This window comes from Canis lupus, chromosome 7 (assembly GCF_011100685.1).
Source record: "Canis lupus familiaris isolate Mischka breed German Shepherd chromosome 7, alternate assembly UU_Cfam_GSD_1.0, whole genome shotgun sequence".
NCBI classification, from domain to species: domain Eukaryota; kingdom Metazoa; phylum Chordata; class Mammalia; order Carnivora; family Canidae; genus Canis; species Canis lupus.
In genome coordinates, this window is record NC_049228.1 from 39,429,831 (window position 1) to 39,455,625 (window position 25,795).

The 25,795-nt window shown below is 38.9% G+C and overlaps 1 protein-coding gene across 18 annotated transcripts in view; it reads right to left on the reverse strand.

The window, feature by feature from the left end:
• The window catches only part of DNAH14 (dynein axonemal heavy chain 14), a 333,811-nt gene that overhangs the window by 167,416 nt on the left and 140,600 nt on the right, over positions 1–25,795 (reverse strand). For all 18 annotated transcript variants that reach the window (XR_005362291.1, XR_005362292.1, XM_038542857.1 and 15 more), the window contains 9 exons: positions 24,821–24,908; positions 21,156–21,409; positions 18,945–19,176; positions 18,153–18,206; positions 16,668–16,813; positions 14,237–14,305; positions 13,465–13,651; positions 12,334–12,410; positions 7,857–8,028 (listed from right to left, as the gene is read on the reverse strand). Coding sequence is in view for 16 of the 18 variants with exons in the window: in XM_038542857.1 (XP_038398785.1) it covers positions 7,857–8,028; positions 12,334–12,410; positions 13,465–13,651; positions 14,237–14,305; positions 16,668–16,813; positions 18,153–18,206; positions 18,945–19,176; positions 21,156–21,409; positions 24,821–24,908 (1,279 nt within the window). In the remaining 2 variants the exon portion in view is untranslated. The remainder of the gene's footprint in view (positions 1–7,856; positions 8,029–12,333; positions 12,411–13,464; positions 13,652–14,236; positions 14,306–16,667; positions 16,814–18,152; positions 18,207–18,944; positions 19,177–21,155; positions 21,410–24,820; positions 24,909–25,795) is intronic.

Consider the following 25,795-nt stretch of genomic DNA (forward strand, 5'->3'; position numbering starts at 1 on the left):
GTGGTTGAGTGTCTGCCTTTGGCTCAGGTCATTATCCTGAAGTCCTGGGATCAAGTCCCATATTGGGCTCCCTCTGCCTCACTATCTGTGTCTTTCATGAATAAAGAAAATCTTAAAAAAAAAAGATTCCAATTGCCTATTGCATGCAATTCAGATTCTTATATGTTAAATGAGCAATAAGTGCAAATAGCATACCTACAGACTATTTATTTAATAACATATATTCATATGTGGATATGCTATATGTGACAGGTTTTTGTGTAAACCACCAAAAATACACCATTAAATATTCTAAATTTAATATTAAAACTACAAATTGTGATCTCTCTGCCATTTCTTTTTTTTTTTTTTAAGATTTTACTTATTTACTCATGAGAGACACACAGAAAAGGCAGAGACATAGGAAGAGGAAGAAGGGGATCACAACCTGAGCCAGAGGCAGACATGCTCAACCACTGAGCCACCCAACTGCTCCTCTGTGCCATTTCTTAAGACACATATTACTATTTGGAACATTTTATTAACAGTTTTTATTTAACAGTTGAGAGGTTGTATATTTATCAATGTAAAAATTATATGAAGGGAAAAGTAGCAGAATAAACTGATGCTTGTAAATTGACTTGTAAAACTGATGAAAAGATGAATATACAATAAGAAACAGAGACAAAATGAGGAGACAGAGGAATATGTTCTGAATGAAAGAAGAGAACAAAATTATAGCAAGAGATCTAAGTGAAATGGAGATAAATATTATGCCTAATAGAGAATTAAAAGTAATGCTTGTAAAGATACTTTCTAGACTTGAGAAAAAAGTGGAGGACCTCAGTAAGACACTCCACAAAGAGATAGGAAATAAAAAAGAACCAGTTAGAGATAATGAACTCACTAAATGAAATTAAAAGTGGGCCACCTGGAATAAATAGCAAACAAGAGGAAGTAGAAGAACAGATCAGTAACCTGGAAGACAGAGTAATGGAAAGTAATAAAGCTAAGCAGATGAGAGGGGAAAAAATTATGCAAAATGAAAATAGACCCAGGGAACTCAGTGACACTGTCAAGCATAAATAACAGTTGCATGATAGGGATCCCAGATGGAGAAGAGAGAGAAAAGGGGGCAGAGGATTTATTTGGAGAGATAATAACTGAAAACTTCCTGAATCTGGGGAAGGAAACAGAAATCCAGATGCAGGAGGCAGAGAGAGCCCTAAACAAAACCAATCCAAGGAGGTCTGCACCAAGACCCAAAGTAAATAAGACAGCCAAAAGTAATGATCTGAAGAGAACTTTAATAGCAGCAAGAGAAAACATTTGCACAAGGGAAACCTCACAAGGCTATCAATTAATTTTTCAGCAGAAACTTTGCAGGCCAGAAGAGAGTGGCATGATAATAGTCAAAGTGCTGAAAGAAAAACATCTGCAGCCAAAAATACTCTATTTAGCAAGGCTATCATTCAGAACAGAAGGAGAGATAGAGTTTCCCAGACAAACAAAAGTTAAAGGAATTCATGACCCTAAACCAGCCCTACAAGAAATGTTAAAGGAGATTCTTTGAGTAGAAAGGAAAGACCAGAAGGAGTAAGAAAAGTAGGAAGCACAAAAGAGGTAAAATAAGTGTATCTACAAAACTAAGTCAAGGGATTCACAAAATAAAAGGATGTAAAGTATGTCACCATATACTTAAAACATGGGAGGGAGAGGAGTAAGAATGAATTCATAGAATGAACAGGAATCCAATATATGGAATTGTTGAATTGTTATGCTGTACATCTAAAACTAATACAATACTATATGTTAATTATAATGGAATAAAATAAAATAAAATACCCTCAAGCCACCAAGACCCACAGGAAACAACAAGCATTGCAGCACTGCTGGTGGGAATGCAAACTGGTGCAGCCACTGTGGACAAAAGTATGGAGTTTCCTCAAAAAAAAAAAAAAATAGAATTACCATATTATCCAGTAATTTCACTATTGGGTATTTACTTAAAGAATATGCAAACTGTAATTTGAAAAGACATATGCACTCCTATCTTTACATATTTACTGCAGCATTATTTACAAAAGTCAAGGTATGGAAGCAACCCAAGTGTCCATCGATGGATGAATGGATAAAGAAGATGTGGTGTATACACACACACACACAGTGGAATATTACTCAGCCATAAAAAAGAATGAAATCTCATCATTTATAATCACATGGATGAACCCAGAGACAATAATGCTAAGTGAAATAAGTCAGTCAGAGAAAGATGAATATATGATTTCACTCACATGTGAAATATAAGAAGAGTAAGAAGATATAAATATATACACCACTTATATCTTCAAACTATATAAAGCAATTGTTGGAAATGCAGGGAAAATAGATGTATCAACAACTGTCATTAAGATCTTAATACACCCTTTTAGAAACTGATGGATCAGCAAAAAACTGATAACAAAGCTGCATCACAGTATGTGTATATAACATTATATACAGCAAGCACAGAATATATACCATTTGAGAGCACACATGAAGCACTTACAAAACAATACATTAGAAGGTGTAGGAAACCTAAATAAAGGTGATCTCAAAGGGATAAATATATGATACAGCATACAGTCCCCAGTCAAAGCTAACCATAAATGGTGATTAATAATAAAAGGATAGTTTAAATTCCCAGAATTTAGCAAAAAAAACCTCTCAGGTTTTTTACCCTCATAAGGGTAATTAAGAAATATTTATAATTAAATGCTAATTAGAATACTACATGTGAAAATTTGTGGGAAACAGCTAAAGGAATACTTAGAAGAAAATTCACATCTTTAAATACTTCAGGTTTGAGGAAACACAGATAACAAACAATCTAAGCACTAAACTCAAGAAACAAACAAAAGAACAGGAGAACAGGTCCAACAAAATAAAAAATTGCAAATAATGAAGGACAGAAATCAACCTAATGGACACAGAGAAAAAAAGGGAAAATAATCAAAACCAAAAGTTACCTCTTTGAAAAAATTGATTATATGCAAATCTCAAGCAAGAATGATCAATAACAAAGAACAACAACAACAACAACAACAACAACAACAAAAAAACTGTAGCAGAGCCTGGGAACTGATGAGAGGAGTAGAAATAACTTTAGCTAAGACATTTAGAAACCCAGAGATGTTGTATGAACACGGAGTGTGAAGGGGTCACTAAGTAACAAAAAGTTAAAACAGTATTCAAAGCCTTTCCCTCCCACCCCAACAAAATCCAGACCCAAGCACTTTTTTTAAATTTTTATTTATTTATGATAGTCACAAAGAGAGAGAGAGAGAGGCAGAGACACAGGCAGAGGGAGAAGCAGGCTCCATGCACCGGGAGCCCGACATGGGATTCGATCCCGGGTCTCCAGGATCGCGCCCTGGGCCAAAGGCAGGTGCCAAACTGCTGCACCACCCAGGGATCCCCCAAGCACTTTTATAGTTAAGTTTGACCATTTAAAAATCTAAAGTAAATCTAAAGTATAGTTCATCTCAATCTTATGGAATTCTTCCAGAAAACAAGACATTTGTTGTTCAGCCTATTTTGAAGAGCTGGTTCTAAAAACAGGTAAGGACACTTGACTTATAAGTGTACATGTGAACATCCTAAATAAAATATTAACTAATTTAATCCAGTAGTGTATTAAAAATCACATGATGATGATAAAGCATGATATATCCCAGGAATGCAGGAATAACTCATCACTAGAAAAGTAAGAACAAGAAAAGGAGAATATGAGACACAAGGATTGGAGGAAAGAGGTACAACTGTCATTATGACGATCCAACAACAAAATCCCAGGGGAACACACAAAAATCAGTGCTACTTGTGAACTAATAAGAGAATTCAGCAAGGCTGCCATATTCAAGGGGAGTTTCAAATCAGAGTTTCAAATTACAGCATGCCTGCATTAGACCACTAGGAATATTATAAAAATATGACACCATTATTGCCAAAAACTCTACAATACTGGGCAGTAACTGAGTGCATTGCATGGCTGCACAGCAGAGGCTGGATCTAGCACGAGCTGCTGGAGGGACCAGGGCCAGGGGCCTGGGAGGCAGAGGAAGTTCACACACACCTTTCCTGCACAGAGCCACAGGCAGCACTTCTAATTTACAACGTTTGGGCAGTGACAGCGACAGCAGAAAGGGGAAAAGAAGTGTATTACTTTTCATATTAGGGAACTAAGATATGATATCCAAATAAGTGGAGAACTATGGGTATTATTATCAAAATGTATAAAGTTACCTGTAGAGTAAAAATATTCATCTGCATAAAAATCAGTAAGATAAAACAAAATTTAAAAACCACTTCACTTTGTGGAATTTATAAAGTTTGAAAAAAAAAAGTCCCAAAGTAAACAAGGCAAACAAAAAATAGAATAACGGTCTTAACAGAATGGAATACAAGCCAAAAAGTGGTAGACAAGAAAACAAAAGCACTATATATTAAAGGGCAGTTTGTAATTGATATTCATGTATCAAACAATGTGGTAACAACCATTAGAAAGCAGAGACTGTAAGAGTTAACATAGATTTACTTCACTGAGTGAGAACAAGTAAAGATGTACAAGTCTATCAATAAGACAGCAAAAATGGGAGCGAGGGTTTAGCTAAGCCACTTCATGATATTGCTGCCTCAGCATCCCTTCTGTTCCACTGAAGAGCCTGCAGGGACTTGAATCCACGACCTCAGCCCCTCACACCAGCACAGGCCTGGGATGGCAGGTGGTGGAGTCACGAGCAGGTGCAAATTGCTGGTAGAACCTCACCGCCTCCCTGGGCCTTCCGCTTACGCACTCCCCTGAAACCTGCATGGAACTTACCAAAGTCCTGCTTTGTTTGGTTTGAACTGACCAATCCAGCCTTAGCATGGGAACCTCAAAGCACTCCAGCTGTGGACCCTGATGGAGGCATGTGTCTCTTTGCCTGCACCCTGCCTTGTCCTCCCTGTGTACCTCCTCCAGGACCCATGAGGAATAAGCATCTCTTTTCAGCATCCCATGGTCTCCTGCTGAACTGTGGCTCACCAGCCCATACCCTGTGCTCCACTTAACAAATGCTAATTTAACAGCCATAACAAATGGAGATAAACTGAACTTTGTTTTATATTTGCAATCCATAAGAGAAAATATCTTTCTTTTCATGTGCATAGGGCCTATTAAGAAAAATTACCTGTATATTGGGCCATTAAAAAGTCTAAATTACACAGTTTAAAAAAATAACAAAGATAATATTCTTTTTTTTTTTAAGATTTTATTTATTTATTCATGGGAGACACACAGAGAGAGAGGCAGAGACACAGGCAGAGGGAGAAGCAGGCTCCATGCAGGGATGCGGATGTGGGACTCGATCCCAGGGCTCCAGGATCACACCCTGGGCTGAAGGCGGTGCTAAACTGCTAAGCCACCCAGGCTGCCCGATAATATTCTTTAATCACAATTCAGTAAGACTAGAAATCGGTAACAAAATCAGAAAATAAAAAGATCCTTTACCTGGAAATTAAAAGCATGAGAAACCTCTGTCCTAAAAGAACACTTAGGAAAAAAGGAAGTACTCACTATCCTATCAAATTTCTGGGAAAAAATACTTAGGAAAACCCTACCTACCTGAACTTATAGCCTATAAAACTAAAGCAGTGCTTGGACAAAGTTATATAGCTTTCTTTTGTTGTTTTTTTGTTTTTTACCACACCCAGTGCAGAGCCCAACATAGGGCTTGAATCCATAACCCTGAGACCAAACCCTGAGCTGAGACCAAGAGCCAGATGCTTTAACTGACTGAACTACCCTGGCGTCCCTTGTTTTATAAACTTACATTAGTAAAAAATAATAAATTAGATATCTTACTTAGACAGCTGGGGAGAAAACTTAAAACCCAGAGGAATAAAAGAAGATATTTAAAAATATTAATATGGATATTAAAGGGTTAGAATTTAAAAAGATGTGTTAAATAATAAAAAGCTGGTTTTTGAAGAAAACAATTATATAAACTTCTAAATTACTTATGTAAAGAAGAAAACCCAAATTAAGAAAATAAGGCATGATCAGGAGAGCAACAACAGAAACAAGAAACCACAGGTGTCACAAGACAGTGGTTTACTCAGATCCCCAGACTGCATTCTAACATTTGAAAGCAATGGGAATACTATCTAGTTCAATGGAATTGATCCTAGAAGGGATATGAAATCTAACTAGACCAGAAATGCCAAAGAACTATCCTGTCATAAAACTCCTAGCCTCGTTTCCAAGGGAAATTTTCCCAAATCTTCCTACATAACCTAATAAATGATGATCTTTTGCTAAGCGCTTCATATGTGCCTAAAAATATTATGTATTTTCTGCCTGTTGGGTATGAGGTTATGCACATAGCTTATACTTTTATTTATTCTTTCTTTTTTTTAATTTAATTCAGTTAACTAACATATAGTGTACTACTGGTTTTAGAAGTAGAGGTCAGTGATTCATCAGTCTTATATAACCACCAGTGCTCATCACATCACATGCCCTCCTTCATGACCATCCCCCAGCGGCCCTCTCCCCCCACCCCCTCCAGCAACCCTCAGTTTGTTTGTTTCCCATGATTAAGAGTCTCTTATGGTTTGTCTCCCTCTTTGATTTCACTATGTTTTATTTTTTATTCTCTTCCCCTATGATCCTATCTTGTTTCTTAAATTCTACATGTGAGTGAAATCATATGATAATTGTCTTTCTCTGACTGACTTATTTCCTTCCCTCAGCATAATACCCTCTAGTTCCATCCATGTTGAGCTTATACTTTTATTTATGTAGGTATGCATGTATTTATTTATTTATTTATTTATAGGTTTTATTTATTTACCTGAGAGAGAGAAGAAGCATGAGCAGATGGTGGGGAGGGGCAGAGGGAGAAGGAGAAGCTTCCCTGCTGAGCAGGGAGCCCTATGCAGAACTCGATCCCAGAACCCTGAGCTGAAGGCAAGATGCTCAACTGACTGAGCCACCCAAGTGCCCCCAGCTTATATCTATATTTAAAGAAAGAATAATTACAAAGCTTTTTGAACTATAAGCTACATAAACCATATATTTTAAAATAAATTAGAAAAACAGTGTTTTAAAAAATTGGGCAGGGTCCCAGAGAAAGGAATGTATGGGTTTGATAGCCTGATAGCTGATAAAGGCCCAGCTGGAGCCAGAGGACAGGGAGAAACCTGCAGTGGAGAGGCAGGAGGGAGGACGACACACTGGCAAGGTAAAGCTGGTCTGGCCAGACTGTAAAGGGCTGTATTATATGAGTCAGGGGACCTGACTCCGGGTTTGTCCCACAGTGGCTCTGTTGGTGTGGTCACAGGTATGTTAGGAAAGCAGTGCTGGAGGCCACCTGGCAGTGTGTGGCCATAGGCCACAGGGTGATGGGGCTCCTCCTACCACAAGAGAAGTTGAGACCCCACTGAGACTGTGGCAATGGCCACAAGGTGGCAGGTATAAGAGGAAATAAAGATCTCTACAGTCTTAATACGTTATTTTTTATGACCACAAAATTTTATATTGTAAAGTCATTTTGTAATTCTGATCTAATTTGATCCTTAAAGTATCTCTTTAAAGTAGAAAGAGAAAACATCATCATTCTCAGTGGAAAGATGAGAAAACCAGGGAACAAAATAAGTAGGAGCCTTTCCTGACTGAGGCTGAGATGCTGTTTTTCTCCAAAGGGAAATCAATCTCCAGGTATTTTTATTCCTCTAATTGTAACACGAGTAGAGTATTTCAGGAAGAATGACAGCATTTTTTACTTACATCAAGTTTCTTATCTTAATTAACATTCCACATCTAAATCATTTGTGATGGTTTTCAAAAATCTTACCTCCAAGGCAATTTGATTTGCTGTTGAAAATGTTGCTCCAGGAAAAAAATCTCTTATAATCTTTTCAAAATGTGGGGCATCTTTAGGGAGAAATTTTGGCAGACTAGCTTCTCTTATAGCCTCAATAATGATCAGAGTCTCATCTGTTTCAGAAAGATGGTCATCGGTGTTACTTTAAGGGAAGAAGAAAAGAGAGATAAAGAACAAGTTAGCAAGTATGCTTTGTTGACACTGAAGGTAATTACTATTCCTTGGGACAGGTGGCTCTCCCAACAGCCCTTCCTCCTATTCCTCACTGCAAAGCAGCTATGTAGTGTGGGTGAGGTGACTCTGGGTCTTGTCCAGAGATGGGCCTGGGCTGGTCGGACAGTCAGGGTCATGCTACTCCCCAGTCACTGAGTCAGGGGTGTGCACTGTATCAGTAAAGTGTTTTATCTGCAAATAACAAAATGAATTCAGCCTAATATCAAATGAAAAATAACATAATTTATTAAAAATCTCTAGGCAAGCCAGAGAAGTAGACTTGTAGGCTATGCTGCTGGGAACAACGGCCAAAGTTATGCCACAGAACTGATCCTGTAAATCAAACTGAAACCTTCATAAAAGTAGTCATACCCTGCACACCTCTGCATTTCCTGATGAAGAGAAACCATGAACTCTCTCTGCATTGGGCACTTTAATTCTTTAAAGAATTCATTAATCTTTTCAACCATCTAAGAGGTAGGGAGCAAGTTCAGACAGCAGCTGGGTGTCAGTGAGGTCTTTACTCAAGACAGATCTGCTTTACATTAGGAAAACAAATTTAAAAAAGAAAGAAATGACTACTACATCTGGGAGTTATCATAGTTTATATATAATAATAATGTTATGATACTTTGCTATTAGATACAAAGATAAGACTTGACTAAAGTTCTACAAAACAATAATTTGGGAGTTAGCATCTGAGATTATCATGGGGAATATCTGTTATAATTTAAGAATAAAAAATGAAAGCTCTAGATTAATGTCAACTAAAATTCAAGAAAAGGATATTTATTAAACCTTTTTATTTTTGTTACCCATTATGATTGCCTTCAAGATACCTACCAGTTCTTCAGAGTTAGTTAAGACCCACTTCATGGCTCAGTACCATGGTAGGATTTGTAAGCGCTTCAAGTGTTTACCTGAAGACATATTAATTCTCTAGCTGTTGACAAAGCAAATCATTTCTACCAAGGACATCCTGGGATTCCAGCTGTTGGGCAGTTTTTTTTCTAAACAAAAGAGGAGATAGGGAAACTTCCTTCCTGGGACCCAGAGAAGCTGCCTGTGGGAGGCAGACAAAAATGGCTCCAAGATATCTATTCACTTGCTAATCCCTGGAACCTGTGAATATTATCTGATACAACAGAGGATGGATTGATGAAGAATCTTGAGTTATCCCAGATCATCCAGATTTAAGTGCAGTCAGATTCCTACTGAGAGTGAGGCGGAGAGACACAGAGGCACACAGAAGATGGGCAGACACTGAAGTAATGTGCCCAAAAGCCCAGGGGTTTTGGAGGACAGGACGGAATCTCCCTCAGGGTCTCTGCAGGAACAGCAGTCCTGCCCACAACCTTGTTCCAGATTTCTGGCCTCAGGTACTATGAGAAAATATACTTCTGGTGTTTTAAGACGTCAAATCTAAAAAAAAAAAAAAAAAAAAAAAAAAAAAAAAAAAAAAAAAAAAAAAAAAAAAAAAAAAAAAAGACGTCAAATCTGTCATAACTTCCTATGGCAGCCCTACAAAACAAATATATGGTCTTTTATTAGTTTTCAAATGTAAGCACCTCAAAACTCTTTGGGAGTTAGTCTAGGCTCTGACAATACACTCCAGACAGAAAAGGCAGGAGAAAGGAGAAGTGCATCCAGAATGCATCTAGAAATGAGGGACACTTGTGGCATCTCTGTGTGCCTGGGAGGCAAAGCCAGAAGCCTGAGGAGGAATGGGCTGGAACAGAGGGAGAGGAAGGGACAGAAAGGAAGAGGACAGACAAGAACAATAATGATAATTTTTGGTGTCGGGAGGGCCAAAGGATTTTTAAAAAGCAAAAGTCTACTATTAAGTTTTAAATTGCTTGCTGTGCTTTACTCTGATAAAAACTCCCCCATCCTCTTTATATAACAATCAGGTTCACACAAGTACATGATTTGCATGGTGCTTTGGAGGAAGGAGGGAGGTAAGCAAAGACAGAAGACCACTGGCTGCTCCTCACGATGGCAGACAGACTGACAGCACTCTGGACATGGGAGGCCCTGCCCAGGCACCTGGGAGAACTGAACATGGACACCACCGATCAGGGTCTTTCTCTCAATGGAGCAGGTGCTCATACAAATGACCAGCTGATGCCTGTTGGAAACACAGGAGGACCTGAGGATGTCAGGAAGCTGATTCTTATACTCCTGTCTCTAACGCTCCCCAGTAATAAAGCATTTCATAACACATACCCATTTACTTGCCATCAATCTTACACAGGCCATTTTACAGTATGTGCCTTAGTTCCTTTATATTTAAGAAATAAACTACTACAGTAGAGGAACGCATTATCCCTGACTCCTCCTCTCCCACACAATGTTCTGTACTTGCTGCTATATCTATGTCCCCACAAACAATCTGTAACATTTACTGCATTTTACAAATTCAGGTAAATGTATATTGGTATGTCCTTTTACAACATATTCATTTTTTTTCATTTAATGTTTAATAGGCAATACATGGATACAGCTCCACCCCTTAGCAATAATGAAAACACCTACTTCCCTATAGCTTCATCAACAAAGTCCCATCTAACTTTCATATTTTCGCCCATCTCATGAGAGACAACATTTCAGTGTAATTTTTAATGTATATTTCTCTCATTAGGAGTGGGGTTGAGTATATTTTCATATATTTAAAAAACTTTTATGTTTCTTTTTCTGAGAACTGTTCTTTGCCCATTTTCCATACAATTTGTTTCTTCCCCTCATTTTCTAGAGGGTCCTGAGTGTGTTGAGAATGAGCTCTCTCAATGCACCGGAGGCTGCAAATATCCTTCTCAGTCCATCATTCATCTCCTGACTTCACAAACAGTGTTTTCTTAACCATTATCACTCTTTTCCCTTATGGCTTTTAGATTTTGAGTCTTAGTTTAAAAGTTCTTCCATAGGGGATCCCTGGGTGGCTCAGCGGTTTGATGCCCGCCTTTGGCCCAGGGCGCGATCCTGGAGTCCTGGGATTGAGTCCCATGTCGGGCTCCCGGCATGGAACCTGCTTCTCCCTCCTCCTGTGTCTCTGCACCCCGCCCCCCCTCATAAATAAATAAATCTTTAAAAAAAAAAAAAGTTCTTCCATAGTCAGGATATAAAGGACATTTTGTTTCTTCAAATACTTTTATGTTTTTAGTCCTTTTTTGATCCTCTTCTCCAGGTAAATAACATGGACTATGGTTCCAACTGGATCTTCGTGGACACGGCAGTTTAGTTTTCCCAAGGGCACTCACTGAAAAGTCTGTTAGTCTGTTCCTCCCTCAGAGCTGACAACAGACTATATGCCCAGTGGGAACAGTCCTGCCTCTGGACTTTCTGTTCTAGCCTGAAGGCTTGCCTCTCTGCTCATAAGCCAGCCTGTGCTAAAACTAATGAAGCTCTAGATAACATGTCTCAATGCTTAAAGGGATGTTTCTCCTTCATTGCTTTCATTTGTTAGTGTGTTTCTAGCTAGTCTTAATTGTTTATCTTTCTTTTTTAAAAGAGTATTTGAGAGAGAGCACACACATGAATGTGAGTCGGGGGATGCGGAGGGAGAAAGAATTTCAAGCAGACTCCTTGCTGGGCATGGAGCTGGATGTAGCGCTCAAGTTCACAACCGATGAGATCATCACCCATGAAATCATGACCTGAACTGAAACCAAGAGTTGGATGCTTAACCGTCTGTGTCACTCAGGCACCCCTTTCTATGTTAACTTTAGAATGTACCTCCCTAGAAATAAATAAATAATGCCTTTTGGTATATTCACTGGGATACATTCCCATTCATAAATGAATGCTTAGTGTCTTTAACTCTTTATGATTGCTAAGCCCTTTAAGATATTATGATATTAAGCACATGGTATATTATTTCATTTATTCATATTTTGATTTGTGTCCTTTACCCATGTTTTCTTCATATGGGTTTTACATTTCTCATTAAATTACTGCTCTTTTAAATGAGGTCTTTTACTCTTGTGTATCTTTTATTATATAAAGGTAAGACACATTTTTAAAAAATAATAGATTCTTTGGGGAAAAAGTACCCAAGGATTTTGTGCTTTTTTTTCTTCCTCTTCTTTTACATTCTTAAACACTTTTACTGTATTTTACTGTGACACTCTGGGAGATCCCTGTTTTATCTTGTCATTGTTACTTAGAATTTTACAAATTATTTTCCCTGTGTTGTTTATAACTTTCTTTGACCTAATATTCAAAAAATTCAACTCACCACTTAAACTCCTGTTTCTTTTTTCCAGCCACTATTAAAACTGTCTTCAGAGACCTCAAGCCAAAATCGTAATGAGCCTATAAGAATTAAAATATCTGAGTTATTAAATTTCTGAAGGAAAAATTGGACAACTTGGAAATAAATGCATATCCTACCCAGTTAGATCCCTAATCATGTACACTGTGGAGACAGACTACGATATAACTTAAGAAAGTCTGCATTTTGCTTCCAATGCCCTCACTTCCCTCCCAAACTGGTGCCCCAAGTCTCCTCAAAGAGAGAGTAACAAGTATTAAAGCTGTTAAAAACTATTAGTATTTAAGTTAAGTTTTCTCTGAAATGGAGATATGAATTGAAAGGACATGAAAAAGAGGAACACTTTGGAGGTAGTGTGGTTGGTTGGCCAAACTATCTTGGACCATAAACAAATACTCATTAAGCTGACATATCCCATAATAATCATTTTCAGAATGTGGTACTCAGATCAGCAACATCAGGAACTGTCAAAAACCTGTCAGAAAAGCAAATTATCAAGGGCCACCCTAGACAGTCAAAAAGTTGGTAAGAAGTCCAGTGATTTGTATTTTAACAGATCCCCCCAATTATCCTGAAGCACAATAAAGTGTGAGGGCCACTGCTATAGAGGTTAACTTCCCTGTAAGGAGAAAGTAGCCCATAATTTAACACAGCAGATATTCCATTATTCTCTCCAGGTCCTGGAGGAAAGGCTTGAAACCCTGACTGATTTTATTTATTTATTTATTTATTTATTTATTTATTTATTTATTTATTTATTTATGATAGTCAGAGAGAGAGAGAGAGAGAGAGGCAGAGACACAGGCAGAGGGAGGAGCAGGCTCCATGCACCGGGAGCCTGACATGGGACTCGATCCCGGGTCTCCAGGATCGTGCCCTGGGCCAAAGGCAGGCGCCAAACCACTGCGCCACCCAGGGATCCTGAAACCCTGACTGATTTTACGTATCACCTCACATCCACGTTGGCTTGCCAACTAGAAGTATTGATAGGATTCTAGCTCCATTATTTCCCAGGTCATCCCTATTCCAATACCAGAAAGGTCTTATTTAAAGTTTTCTATAATCACCTTCGTTTTGAGAAAAGCAGTTTGTTACCTGTTGTGAGAGCTGTTTGCTAGCTAATTCATAAATGTTAACTAGCTTTCCAGAGAGCGATTTTGCTGATTTGAAACCAAATGAAAACAGAATTATTTCAGTAATCATTTGATAATGGGGAGCCATCATTGCCACTGGGCGAAACAGAGATTTTAAGTTATCTGGGAGTTCTACTCGACCTTTGTACCTTATAAGGGGAAGAAAAATGAAAAAAGAAAATGCAGTTTTTCAGTTTTTCTGATGAGAAAACACACAATACAGTTTTCCCCAAATAATCCTATTAGTTTTCTATGTGACCTTCATTTGAAAATAAGAGTATAAGATGGCTTATATTGTACTCTTCCTCTCAAGATCTTCCTCCTCTACCTTTCCTCCCATAGTGCTCCTCATACGAGTTCACTGAGGCCCTATCACCATGTTCCATGGATGGGTGTTTACTGAGCTTGCCTGGTCTCCACTCCTTGTGACCACCATGTTCCCTCCCTTCTGCTACTCTCTGCTTTCTTGTGTTTTCAATGTGACAAATGGCTGACCTCTTCCTTTCTCTCTGGCTATTGAAGTGAAAACGTCCCTCAGTCAGAAACTTACTATGAGGACCATGCAAGTGGATAAGGACGGAGCTGTAGCTATTTATAAGTGTGCAAGTAGAGGAGGGATTCCAGTGGTGGTGGTGGATGGTTGATTACAATGACAGACAACTGCTTTGTGGCTAAGATCCAAGAAAAGGATTTTGACTTGTCCCTACTCCTGGCACAGATTAACCAATACTTACCCAGGGTTCATAGTAACAAATATTGCACAAGACATATTGATACGAATTTCTTTTCCTTCCAGTACAAACCTATAAGACATTGGAAAGGGTTCAGAATGAGTAACCTCCAAAATGTGCCACTTCATTATATGGATAATTTTTAGCTGAAGACAATGAAGGCCCCCAAAACTTTACCTCCTCTTTAATTGCTTCTAAGAATTTAAGGGCCAGGTCCAGAAAGACAGCTATAACCAGAGACAACAACAGAGAATATAGGCTGGGCATCATAAGCTGTAAGGAGCTCAGAAGGCCTGTGCATTTGAATTCCTCTCTGTGCCCTGCTGTATCTGCAGGGTACAAATATTTGTTCACCAAGCATTTGCTCTTCCTATCTCCCTGTGACTTCTTTTCCTTCCCTTTGAATCCCCAGACCTCTTTCCACTTCTGTTTAACTCAGCATGGCATACAAACCTTAACTGCCTATCTTTGAACCTCTCATGTCTGTGTGAGGTTCATGTACGTAGGCAATTAAATTTTTATCCTATTAATTTATCTGATGCCAATTTACTTAATGGATAAGCCAAAAGAACCTAGGAAGGTAAAGGAAAAAACTTCCTCTCCCATCCATTATAATATTCATTACTAAGAGAATTGTTTTCTTTAAGTCAAAGTATGTTAAAACAATAAGTGAGTTTGGGAATGTTCCTAAGACTGTGTTATATTTAAATCCAAACAGCACATGCTGGGGAAAAAACAATTTTAAGAGAGGAAAGAAGAGGGTCATCTTAAGCCAAAGTTGTGAGCCCTGCTGGGGTTCAGATTTTTTTTTAAAATCAATCAATCAATCAATCAATCAATCTATCTATCAATCAATCAATCATCTATTTATTTATTTGAAAGAGAGAGAGAGAGAAAGGGAGAGAGAGAACATGAGTGGGAAGGGCAGAGGGAGAGGGAGACAGAATCCCAAGCAGACTCATGACCCTAAGATCAAGACCTGAGCCAAAATCAAGAGTCAGCTGCTTAACCAACTTCATCACATAGGTGCTCTGAAGTTTCATATTTATTTGATCATGTTTAAAGAGTTTGTGGGGCCTAAGACTGGAAGGCACCCACCTGAATGAACTTACTGAACAGGGAAGAGAACCCAAGGAGACCCTTGGACACAGAGTTCTCCCTGAGTGACACCATGGAGCAAAGAGTGGCCATGGCATAGAGTTCTTGTGTCAGCATGAAATGCAGCCCAGGAGATCAGTATCCTCTTGTCAGCACCAGAGGTAGGGAACATGGCAAGAAATCCTCTGGTGACTTTATGGATAGCTGATACCAATGAGGGTGGTCAAAGCTGGAAAGGAAGAACACTGGGAACAAAAGCTGAGGACTCTCTGGACAGAACAAAGTCTGGCAGATACTGAGGTGTGATGAAGAACTGGTGACATGTGGCCTCCTGTGGCTTGTAAGGCCTTGCAACATTGATTCTAACAGCTGGAACAAAATTCTTGAGAGTAAAGCCAGAAGTAAGTGTCCATTAGCTTGAATTAGAAATATCGGGGGGAAGGACACCTGTCTGGCCCAGTTGTAGGAGCATGTGGCTCTTGATCTTGGGGTGGTGAGTTTGAGCCCTACATTGAGTGTAGAGATTACTTAAAAAAAAAAAATAAAAAAAGAAATATTAGATTGTAATAGAAAATTTAAATACAGAAATTCAATTATGCCCATAAAGTAAATCATGTGAGTTCCTGAATTTATCTGAAGAAAAAAAAATTTGCTCAGATTAGTAAACTTTAGTAATCCTAACGTACAAATATTATTTTTACAGGATTTTTAAAAATAAAGCATATATTAATTAAGAGTAATGGGATAAGAGGGGGCTTCAGTCAGATGTGTGGCTAGTATAAGTTTCAAAAATTATTTTATTTATTTATTTGAGAAAGTGTGAGAGAGAGCATGAGCAGCAGGGGGGCAGAAGGAGAGGAAGAAGCAGACGCCCCGCTGAGCAGAGAGCCCAACGCAAGGCTTGATCCCAGGACCCTGGGGTGATGAGCTGAACTGAAGGCAGATGCTCAACCTACTGAGCCACCCAGGAACCCTTATAATTTTTTTTTTTTTTTTAAGATGTAGAATTAAAGAAAAGACTTCGGTTTCTTCAAGTGAAATGTCCTAACGTGGAAAGGTACTAAGAGAATTTAAACTCCAAAGTAAAAGCAAGTGGCTATATTTGCAACTTTGTACTGTGGCCTAGAAGACTGTTCCGAAGTTGGGCAGGAGCCTGGACACCCTCAGGCTGGCATGAACGTTAGTTACATATGTTTGCACCTTACTTGCCAAGCAAAAGAGACAACCAAGATGTCATTCCTTTTGGTCTGTACTTAGGGGAAAAAAAAACAAAAACCCAACACTTACTGTAGAAAAAATATTTAATAGTAAGTAACCAAATGTATTCAGCCAGTACCTGACAGAATAGCTGTCTTTTGCGACCTTGATTGTTAGTATCTGCGACGCAATCACGGAGAGGACTTGCACGTCAATCCGATTGAACTCACTGAAACAGCACCATGCTCCCGACTGGACCACTCCAAAGAAGAATTTTCCCATTATCTTGAAAACAATGATTATACAGGAGAAGGCTTTCACTGGGCCAGGGCTCTGTGCATTCCCTCATTTTTTCCAGGGCAAGTGCACACCCTCCCCAGCCATGGCCTCTACCGCAGGGCCATGTGTGGTGCTCGGCCTGCGTCCATGGCAGGTGCAGGGCAGCACTGCCTGGCCCTCAGCGTTCAGAGGAGGTTCCAGTTCTGGAACCTACTGATTCCTAAATGCTAGCAGCTGAAACAACCGGAAACACTGCAGGCCAAACATAACATGCATGGATGAATACAGGCCAGGGAATGCATGCACTTGGTGCAGAGGGGATGGAGAGTCCATGCCAGAGCCCCTGGGCCCTAAGACAGGCCGGTTCATCCCACTGGCTGCAGGAATCAGGTCCTGTCTTTATTGAAAATTTTGATATTCTGTTTATCTTGGGGGTTTTAGGAGACATTAATTATTATTCTAAAAAGCTTTGCATTAAAATATCTGCAGGCGGGCAGGCACTACAGCTACTCTCAGCCCTTCTGACCCCACTGGAAGGCAGTTCCCAGGGAGGAAACAAGAAACTCTATGTCTTAACACTAATGCAAACAGCTTATTTATGTTTATTGATATTTATAATGTGCTAAGTGAGCACAAATGGAAAATGCAGGATCTCACAGGTAATGTGCTTTTTAACTGCAAAGAAAATGACAATAAAAGGTAAATAGTTTGAACTTAACGTGCAAGACTAAATAAATGGGAGTGTTTTGAAACTTCAAGTAAATTTGTGACAGGCACTAACGTACACGACATTTCAAGAAGTATTTCAGAATTTTATGTCTTACAGAATGTCCCGCCAAAAACAAAATAACTCTTAAATTGTAATCATCGATACAAGCTCTGACTCAAATTTTTGTGCTAATTATAATAGCCTCATTGTTCTTAATGATTACCTTTTTAGTAAATAAAAGTATAGTGTCAGAAATTATAAAATAAATTTATATTAATAGAGCAGTACTCTTAGTTTTTTTAATATATTCATGTTCCACATGTTCCACATGTTCCACATGTTTGGAAAAATCCCCCTGTCAAAAAGTTTGAAAACCACTGTCTTAAGTAGTAGTTCAGTTGCATGAAAACAAATTGCATAATGTTTTAAGTTTCTATTATACTCTTGTTTCTATTCTATTAATTTAGAAGAATCAATAGCATCTATTGTTCTGTTAATACTTAATATCTAAGAGAAATATTTGTCTTGTCTTTCAGTCCTCAACGAATTATTTCTTTTATTTTATTTTATTTTATTTTTTGAATTATTTCTTTTAAGTACATATTTTTTCCTGCATATATATGAATAAGCTTTTACCTTATAATCCAAATCCTCAAAACAGTTGAAGACCACACAATGTTTGCCTAAGGACTGAGAAACAAAATATTATTTTAATAGATCTCTTGCATTATGATGCAAAATATTAATGCTAAAACTTCAGAGTAATAAAATGTCTTTACTCTTTTGAGAAAACGTTGCAATATACAGGTGAACTGCATACCAAATTTAGAAACTCACAAAACTTGGTAGGGTACATAAATGCACATACACTATTAGCTAAGTTGATTAATACATGGAACACTAAAGTCATGTTTTTAAAACATCAACGGATAAAAAACTAAGAAAAAAGCATTTCAATGATGTCATTGCAGCAACGTCAAACTACATCCTTCACTTCCATCGTTACTTGTCTTTCTGTCTCTGTCTGTCTGTCTGTCTCTCTCTCACACAGACACACACACACGCACGCACACAGATACACACACACTGCTATTAATCACAAAGACTAGGTAACAGTAAAAGTCTGTGTGTGGCTAAGAACAGACTAATCACCCCCAATGAATGGGACGACACTGCCGCTGGCACATCAGTTAGCACAGTGTAATACCAAGTCGCACAAAGCATACTTGGCCCTGCCAAGGTCCCAAGTTCCAGCACAGAGCAGACATCTCAAAATGAACAGATGAATTACATGACTTAGTGAATGTGGTCAGGTGTTTGTTAAATGTTAGGAACATCTTAATAGCAGGAATAGTATAAATTTAAGATACCATTGGAAGTTTGTGTGACTATAAAAAAAATAGTATTCTGGATATAGAAACCACTTACTTTGGCTAGATCTTTGACAGTCTCTGTTTTGCCCATGCCAGCGGGGCCAGTGGGGCAGCCTCCAAGATTCAAGAGCAGAGCTGCCGTGAGGGTGAGCCAGCATCTGTTAGTGAGGGGTGTAATAACCAACCGAGGAGTACATCCCAAGTACTCGTAGCCATACATGAAGCTGGCATCTCCTTGGGACACATAGCACAACTTCTGCTTGTCATTCCATTTATACTGCAAATGTCTGAAAAGAATATTTTAAGTGCACATAGTATTTGGGCAAAATCATTCTTAATTTTTTCACATGTAGAAACATAATGAAGATTAAAAATGGAATGTTGACTAAAAAATTACAACAAAATGAAAAGAGTTATGGATAGTTCATCAGTGAAACTTCAGAACTCCAAACACTACAAGCATGTGAGCACTTTCCCTGTGAGGAAAGCAGTCTGGCTGAATCCTGCTGCTCTGCTGTGATGTATGCCACACAAATAGAGGATTTATACCAGAATCATCCCTATGAAATTTATTATGGTTTACATTGTTCATTATAACCAGGATCCTTACAAGGAGAGCTGAGAGAAATGCTAGTTGTTCTTAATATCAAACAAAATAGTGGTATTTATCTTATGAACCCTGTGCATCGGCGTGGCTCACCATAAATTTTCTTCTCTGTAAGGCTATGAGCAAAACTTGTGACCCAGCTGGAGCTTTATAGTGTGCACTCCTTCCCCTAGATATTGACCCAAACCTTTGTGTTAGTTTAAGGTGTACATACAACATGATGATGATATATGCACCTGTTGTGAAATGATCACTATATATTTAGGTAACATCCATCATTCACATACTTATGAATTTATTTTTCTTGTGATAACATTTAAGATCTACTGTTTTAGTACCCTTCAAGTATACAATGAAGTATTATTAATTATAGTTGCCATGCTATCCATTACATCCCCAGAACTTATTTATCTTATAACTGGAAGTTGGTATCTTTGACTTCCTTTATCCATTATCCACATTTCCTGTCCCAGGCACCACACCTGTCAACTACTTTGAGCTACCAGTTTGGTTGGTGTCTGACATAGATGCATATCCCTCAGAGCCCCTCAAAAGGTTAACATGTTTTGCAGTGTCCTGTGAGTTCCCTATGGGATCTTGAGGGACTCTAGCATACTTTAGCCCTAGAATCATAGATGCTCACAGAGTTTATTAGAGTCATGTCTTCTCTACTTTACTTTTCTATATAGGCTCTTCCACCTTTCATTTTCACTTTAAAAAAGAGTTACTAGAAAGTAATAATGACATATTGAACTTTTGGGTGATGATTCATCCAGATGGCATATTTCTTTGGCAATTAAAAATGGTATAGTTATACTTCTACAGTAAAATGGACATGGAAATACATATCAAATATGAAGTATTCTGGTAAAATATACTCAAATGGTGTTAGTTAAATACATCAGCCTCTCTGCTCCATCTTCTCTAGAGTTTAAAGGAAATTGTCACATCTAAAATAAGGAAATTTATACGATAGCAGAATTTCTTAAAAATTCACTTTCTTGAGAATCAAAGACCTTATATAGGCAGGACAGTTAATTTTTCCATGAACAGAGGCATCTTTAGGGAAAAGTAACTCAGAAGTTTAAAGCTTCACATTTCTTGTACGAATCTTAGTGTGCTCTCCTCTTCTCCCCAGGGTCAGTGGCTGTGTGGTGTTTCATGTATGAAATATGTATTTATGAATATATAGATGGGAGACATTAATACACACACACACACACACACACATACACACACACACACACCAGATTCCTGGGAGGAGAATGGGGCTCTGAGGTGGAGAACTGGCCACAAACGTTCTCAGTTTTGTTTCCCAGCTTAGTGAGTTCCAGAATGGACCACACCCAGGGAAGAAGGAGAACGGAGGCCTGGGGGGAGCTGCTCTCACTACACATTGGATGTTGCAGCCTGGCTGAATGGTGAGAAGTGAGGCCCACTCAGGAATGTGATACAGAAGGAAGTTACAATGAAGGGAGCACAGTGGAAAAGAAAACACAGGCACAGGGTACTCAAACTGACACTGTTTGCCCAGAATGTCTATAAATCCCAGAAAATTGAAACGCAAGTTTCACATAATTGGAGGTGGAGAATAAGTTTATCAAGAGGAAGCTATGTGAGGAGTTATTTCAGGTGGAGCTATAATTGAGATCTACTTACCTTGTCCACTCAAAATCCCCCACACCGGAGACACCTTTCAGCAGTAAATCTCTTGCTATGTCTCGGCAGTGAACGCAAAGCGTAAGCAGTGCTGTCAGTACAGCTTTTGTGCGAGTGTTACTAGTATCCAGCGCCACCAGCGCTGCAGTCTCCTCTAGATGACCAATCATACCAGCATGGACTTTTTCCAACTCTGCTCTTGAATGAGAACTCACAAAACTTTTGATGCAATCATTATAAAACATGATCTGGCTCTGAAAAAGATATAAAGATGAGAACTGAAGAATCAACTATAAATTAAATCAGGTGTTTTCATGATATGTGTGTGTGAGTGTATGTGAAAGAGAGCTTACAACATTTGAATGCATTTGAGAGTCAGACACTGAATTTTATTAATGCTTGTGTGGCCTTATTTTTTTAGTAAATTGAAATATATTCACCCCCAATATGTCTACTTTAGAAATCTGATATTCTTAGCTATCATCACAAGACTCATAACTTGAGACAGTAATAATGGAAGAAAAACTCCAGCATGAAATTAGGACTGTGTGCTCAGCTGACCCCAGAAATACTTTTCCTAGAATATGTTGTCTGTAATCATAATTTTTCAGGAACTTTTCCTAGAATATGTTGTCTGTAATCATAATTTTTCAGGAACTCTATAGGACTTCTGTTACTTGATCCACCTTTTGATGCTCACTCTCTCCATGTATGCCAGAAGGCCCATGGTTTAAAGTCACATTGGCAGTCAGTGAAGGGGAATATGTCCAGAGGCTTGCAAGTTTCTGGCCCGTAACTGGGTGAACTGTGATTTCAGTCACAAGGATAGTAGCTACTGAAGAAGAGCATGCTGGAGGGGAAGGGGCACAGTGAATGTGTTTGGGGATTTAATGAATTTGAAGTGCCTAAGAAACATGTAAGTAAGGCTATAAAGAAATACATTCTGGAATAATTAGCATAGAGTAATTTTGGAATAAGAGGCATAGCGATGGGACCTTTTTCTAGAACGAGGTGAAAGGGTAGAGGATGTGAAACCTGATGCATCAGTGTTTTTGGCCACATGCAACAGAAACTAACTCTGACTTTCTTAAGAGATGTGGCAGATCAACAGGAGGCTGGAGACCATGGCTTGGGAAGTGGGCAGGAACCAAGGCCATATCACAGAGGAGTCCAGTCAAGCGCCATTGCACTGCTATGATTGAGGCATTTATTCAGGATTCAGTCTCCGGAGAGAGCATCCAAGGGGAAGAGTCCCCTCGCTAGGCTGCGTCAGTGTGGGTTCTGGTGAGGTGGGCTGCGAACCAGATCTTTCTTTCCTTAGACAGCTGGAAGTTGCTCTAGTCTGGATAAATCCGCACTGAAATGCTTTCAGTGGCCAAACATATGGGCCAGTTATCATCCCTACTCCCCCACAGATGTCTGCTGGGAGAAGGCTCCTAGTCCATATGCAGAAGTGCAGGAGAAAGGGTAATTGTCAATTGTATGCTGGGATGGGAAATTAGCAGTAGGCAGGGCAGAAAGGGGAGAAATTTTGGCAAAGTCTGTTCAATGATGTAAGTTCAAGCCTATAATGAAGTACTTCTGGAGACACGACAGAGTGCTTCTTATTGTTAGAGAACCAGGGATTTTTGGAGAACCAGGGATCTGGGATGATCTCTTCTTCATAGAGCAGATCTGAGTATGTGCCTGGTAAATCACAGAAATGTCCACAATAATTCATTATCCTTTTGCTGCCTTTGCAGACAGTCCTCAGCTCAGGCTCTTCAAGCATTTTATCAATATTCAGCCAAGTGGATAACAAAGGAGACAAGAGACAAAGGACATCATCATTTGTGTCCATAATCCCAGCTTATTTTAACAGAGACTTGACAGTTGTGGCAGGGCAAGGCACAGTAAACAGATGTGATGTTATTTTTAAATTTACTAGAGAATTTAATAAAGTCAAGTCTGTTTTACAAACACTTGGTAATGGTAACTCATGGAGCTGGGGCTTCTTCCTCCATCACTGCAGGGGAACCTCCGTCCCCAAGGTTCATGGGGATTCTCATCACCGACATACATAATGGAGTTTTCAGATCTCTCTAGAGCATTTTAAAATGCTGACTGCTATGGCCACGATAGCCAAACTGTGGAAGGAGCCTCGGTGTCCATCGAAAGATGAATGGATAAAGAAGATGTGGTTTATGTATACAATGGAATATTACTCAGCTATTAGAAATGACAAATACCCACCATTTGCTTCAACATGGATGGAACTGGAGGGTATTATGCTGAGTGAAGTAAGTCAGTCGGTGAAGGACAAACATTATATGTTCTCATTCATTTGGGGAATATAAATAATAGTGAAAGGGAATATAAGGGAAGGGAGAAGAAATGTTTGGGAAATATCAGAAAGGGAAACAGAACGTAAAGACTGCTAACTCTGGGAAACGAACTAGGGGTGGTGGAAGGGGAGAAGGGCGGAGGGTGGGAGTGAATGGGTGACGGGCACTGGGTGTTATTCTGTATGTTGGTAAATTGAACACCAATAAAAAATAAATTAAAAATAAAATAAAATAAAATAAAATGCTGACTGCTCACTTGCTCTAGAGAAAAGTTAATCCAGTTCCATCTCTCCTCCCTTAGCTCCATGATGCCTCTTCTTTGGACCCCTTCACGGAGCCCCTTCCTTCATCTTCTCCTTAAATGTGGATGTCCTCTGGGGTCTTTCTTTGTCCTTCTCTTATTCTATACATTCTATTGGGGAATTCTCTACTGTCTTGACTTCAATCACTACTTTATAAGTTCTTCTTCTCAAAAGAACCATGTGCCCTGGTTTTCTTGCTATCACACATACCTCGTTTCTCTTTCTCCTTTGAGTTCCACAAAAGCAACAATCAGCAGCATGAAGGCTCCCTGAAAAACACCCATATGCTACTCTCCAGAACCTGTGACCAAGTCATATTAGATGGCAGAGGGACTTTGCAGCTGCGACTAAATCAAGACCTTCAGATGGAGAGATTATTCGGGATTACCTGAGCGGGGCCAATATGATTGTAGGTACCCTTAAAACTGGAGAACTTTTTCTGCTGTGAGCAGAGGGAAGTTTGATTAAAGTAGAACAGTCAGACAGGTGCCAACAGGGCTGGCTTTGAAAATGAAGGAAGGGGCCACCAGCCAAGACATGCCAGTGGCCTCTAGAGGCTGGGAAAGATAAGGAAAGGGATTCTCCCCTGAGCCTCTGGGAAGGAATGCAGCCTTGCCAACACCTCAATTTTAGCCAGTGACACCAGTGAGGCCTTCATCGGACATACCTGCAAGACGATAAACATGTGCTGTTTTAAGCAACTAAATTTGTGGTAACTTTGTAATGACAGCAGTAGAAACCAAATACAATACCATAGGGGAACATCCCTGAGAAAATAATTTATGATTCTTTTCATTCAACATTATGAAGAAATTTTAAAACCATAAAAAAGTTGAATTCTAAAACAAATGCCCATATGCCCACCACCTATATTCCAACTAATTTTTGCTATATTTACTTTATCACATCTGTCCATATATCCATCCAACCATCTATATTATTTTTTGATGCATTTCAAAGTGACACATATTAGTACCCTTCAGAGTGGTTTACTTCTAAATCTTTGCTTTCTTGGCAGTATGACCATAAATTAACTCACCACTGTGAGGACCACTTGTCCTGGATGAGACACCACCCACTCGGAAAAAGTTTGGCAGCTCCAGTCTTCAACTCCTTGACTTACAAATCTATAAATAGAACATTTTATTTCTATTATTACATGTAATCATAGTGGCCATTTAATGATCAAGCATGACAAGATCACGTGGGGGTGGGGATTTTCCTTTAGGATCTCTGGTTCTTTAATTCTGATTTAGGTGTACGTAAGGGACCAAATGCTAGAGTTAACAGAGCCTGAATTCATGCATAATGCAGATTCCTTAAACTTCCCTTTAATATCACCTGTACTCTTCCAATGGGGCCATTGAGTTTCTGGGGTGGTGAAACTGGAAGGGGGAGATGGCCATATTAGCTTTGAATATCTATTACTATCAATGACAAAATCAGTATTTAAGATAATTTCTACAAGATGAGTACTGGGCTGAAACCATTAAATGAACTTTAGCAGTAAAGCCCTGCATTTAGCTTTAAAAATTAATCATAGGGGATCCCTGGGTGGCTCAGCAGTTTAGCGCCTGCCTTTGGCCCAGGCCGCGATCCTGGAGTCCCAGGATCGAGTCCCACATCGGGCTCCTGGCATGGAGCCTGCTTCTCCCTCCTCCTGTGTCTCTGCCCCTCTCTCTCTCTCTCTCTCTCTCTCTCTGTGTCTATCATAAATAAATAAATAAATCTTTAAAAAAATAAAATAAAAATTAATCATAAGGAAAAATAGGATTCATGAAAAATATGCAGAAATTTTATTTAAGATCAAGTTAATTTGTGCCAACAAAATAGGTTTTCATATTGTTACAGTGGGTTTTTTGTCACTTAGAAATTTTTAGTTTCTATATAGTCAAACTGATCACTGATCCCATGTGTCACAAATTTTCAACATTAAACTTTACTTTTCTTCTACTACTGTGACAGTTTCTTTACTTACCAATCTTAATCTAGAATTTAGTTTATTTTTAAAATA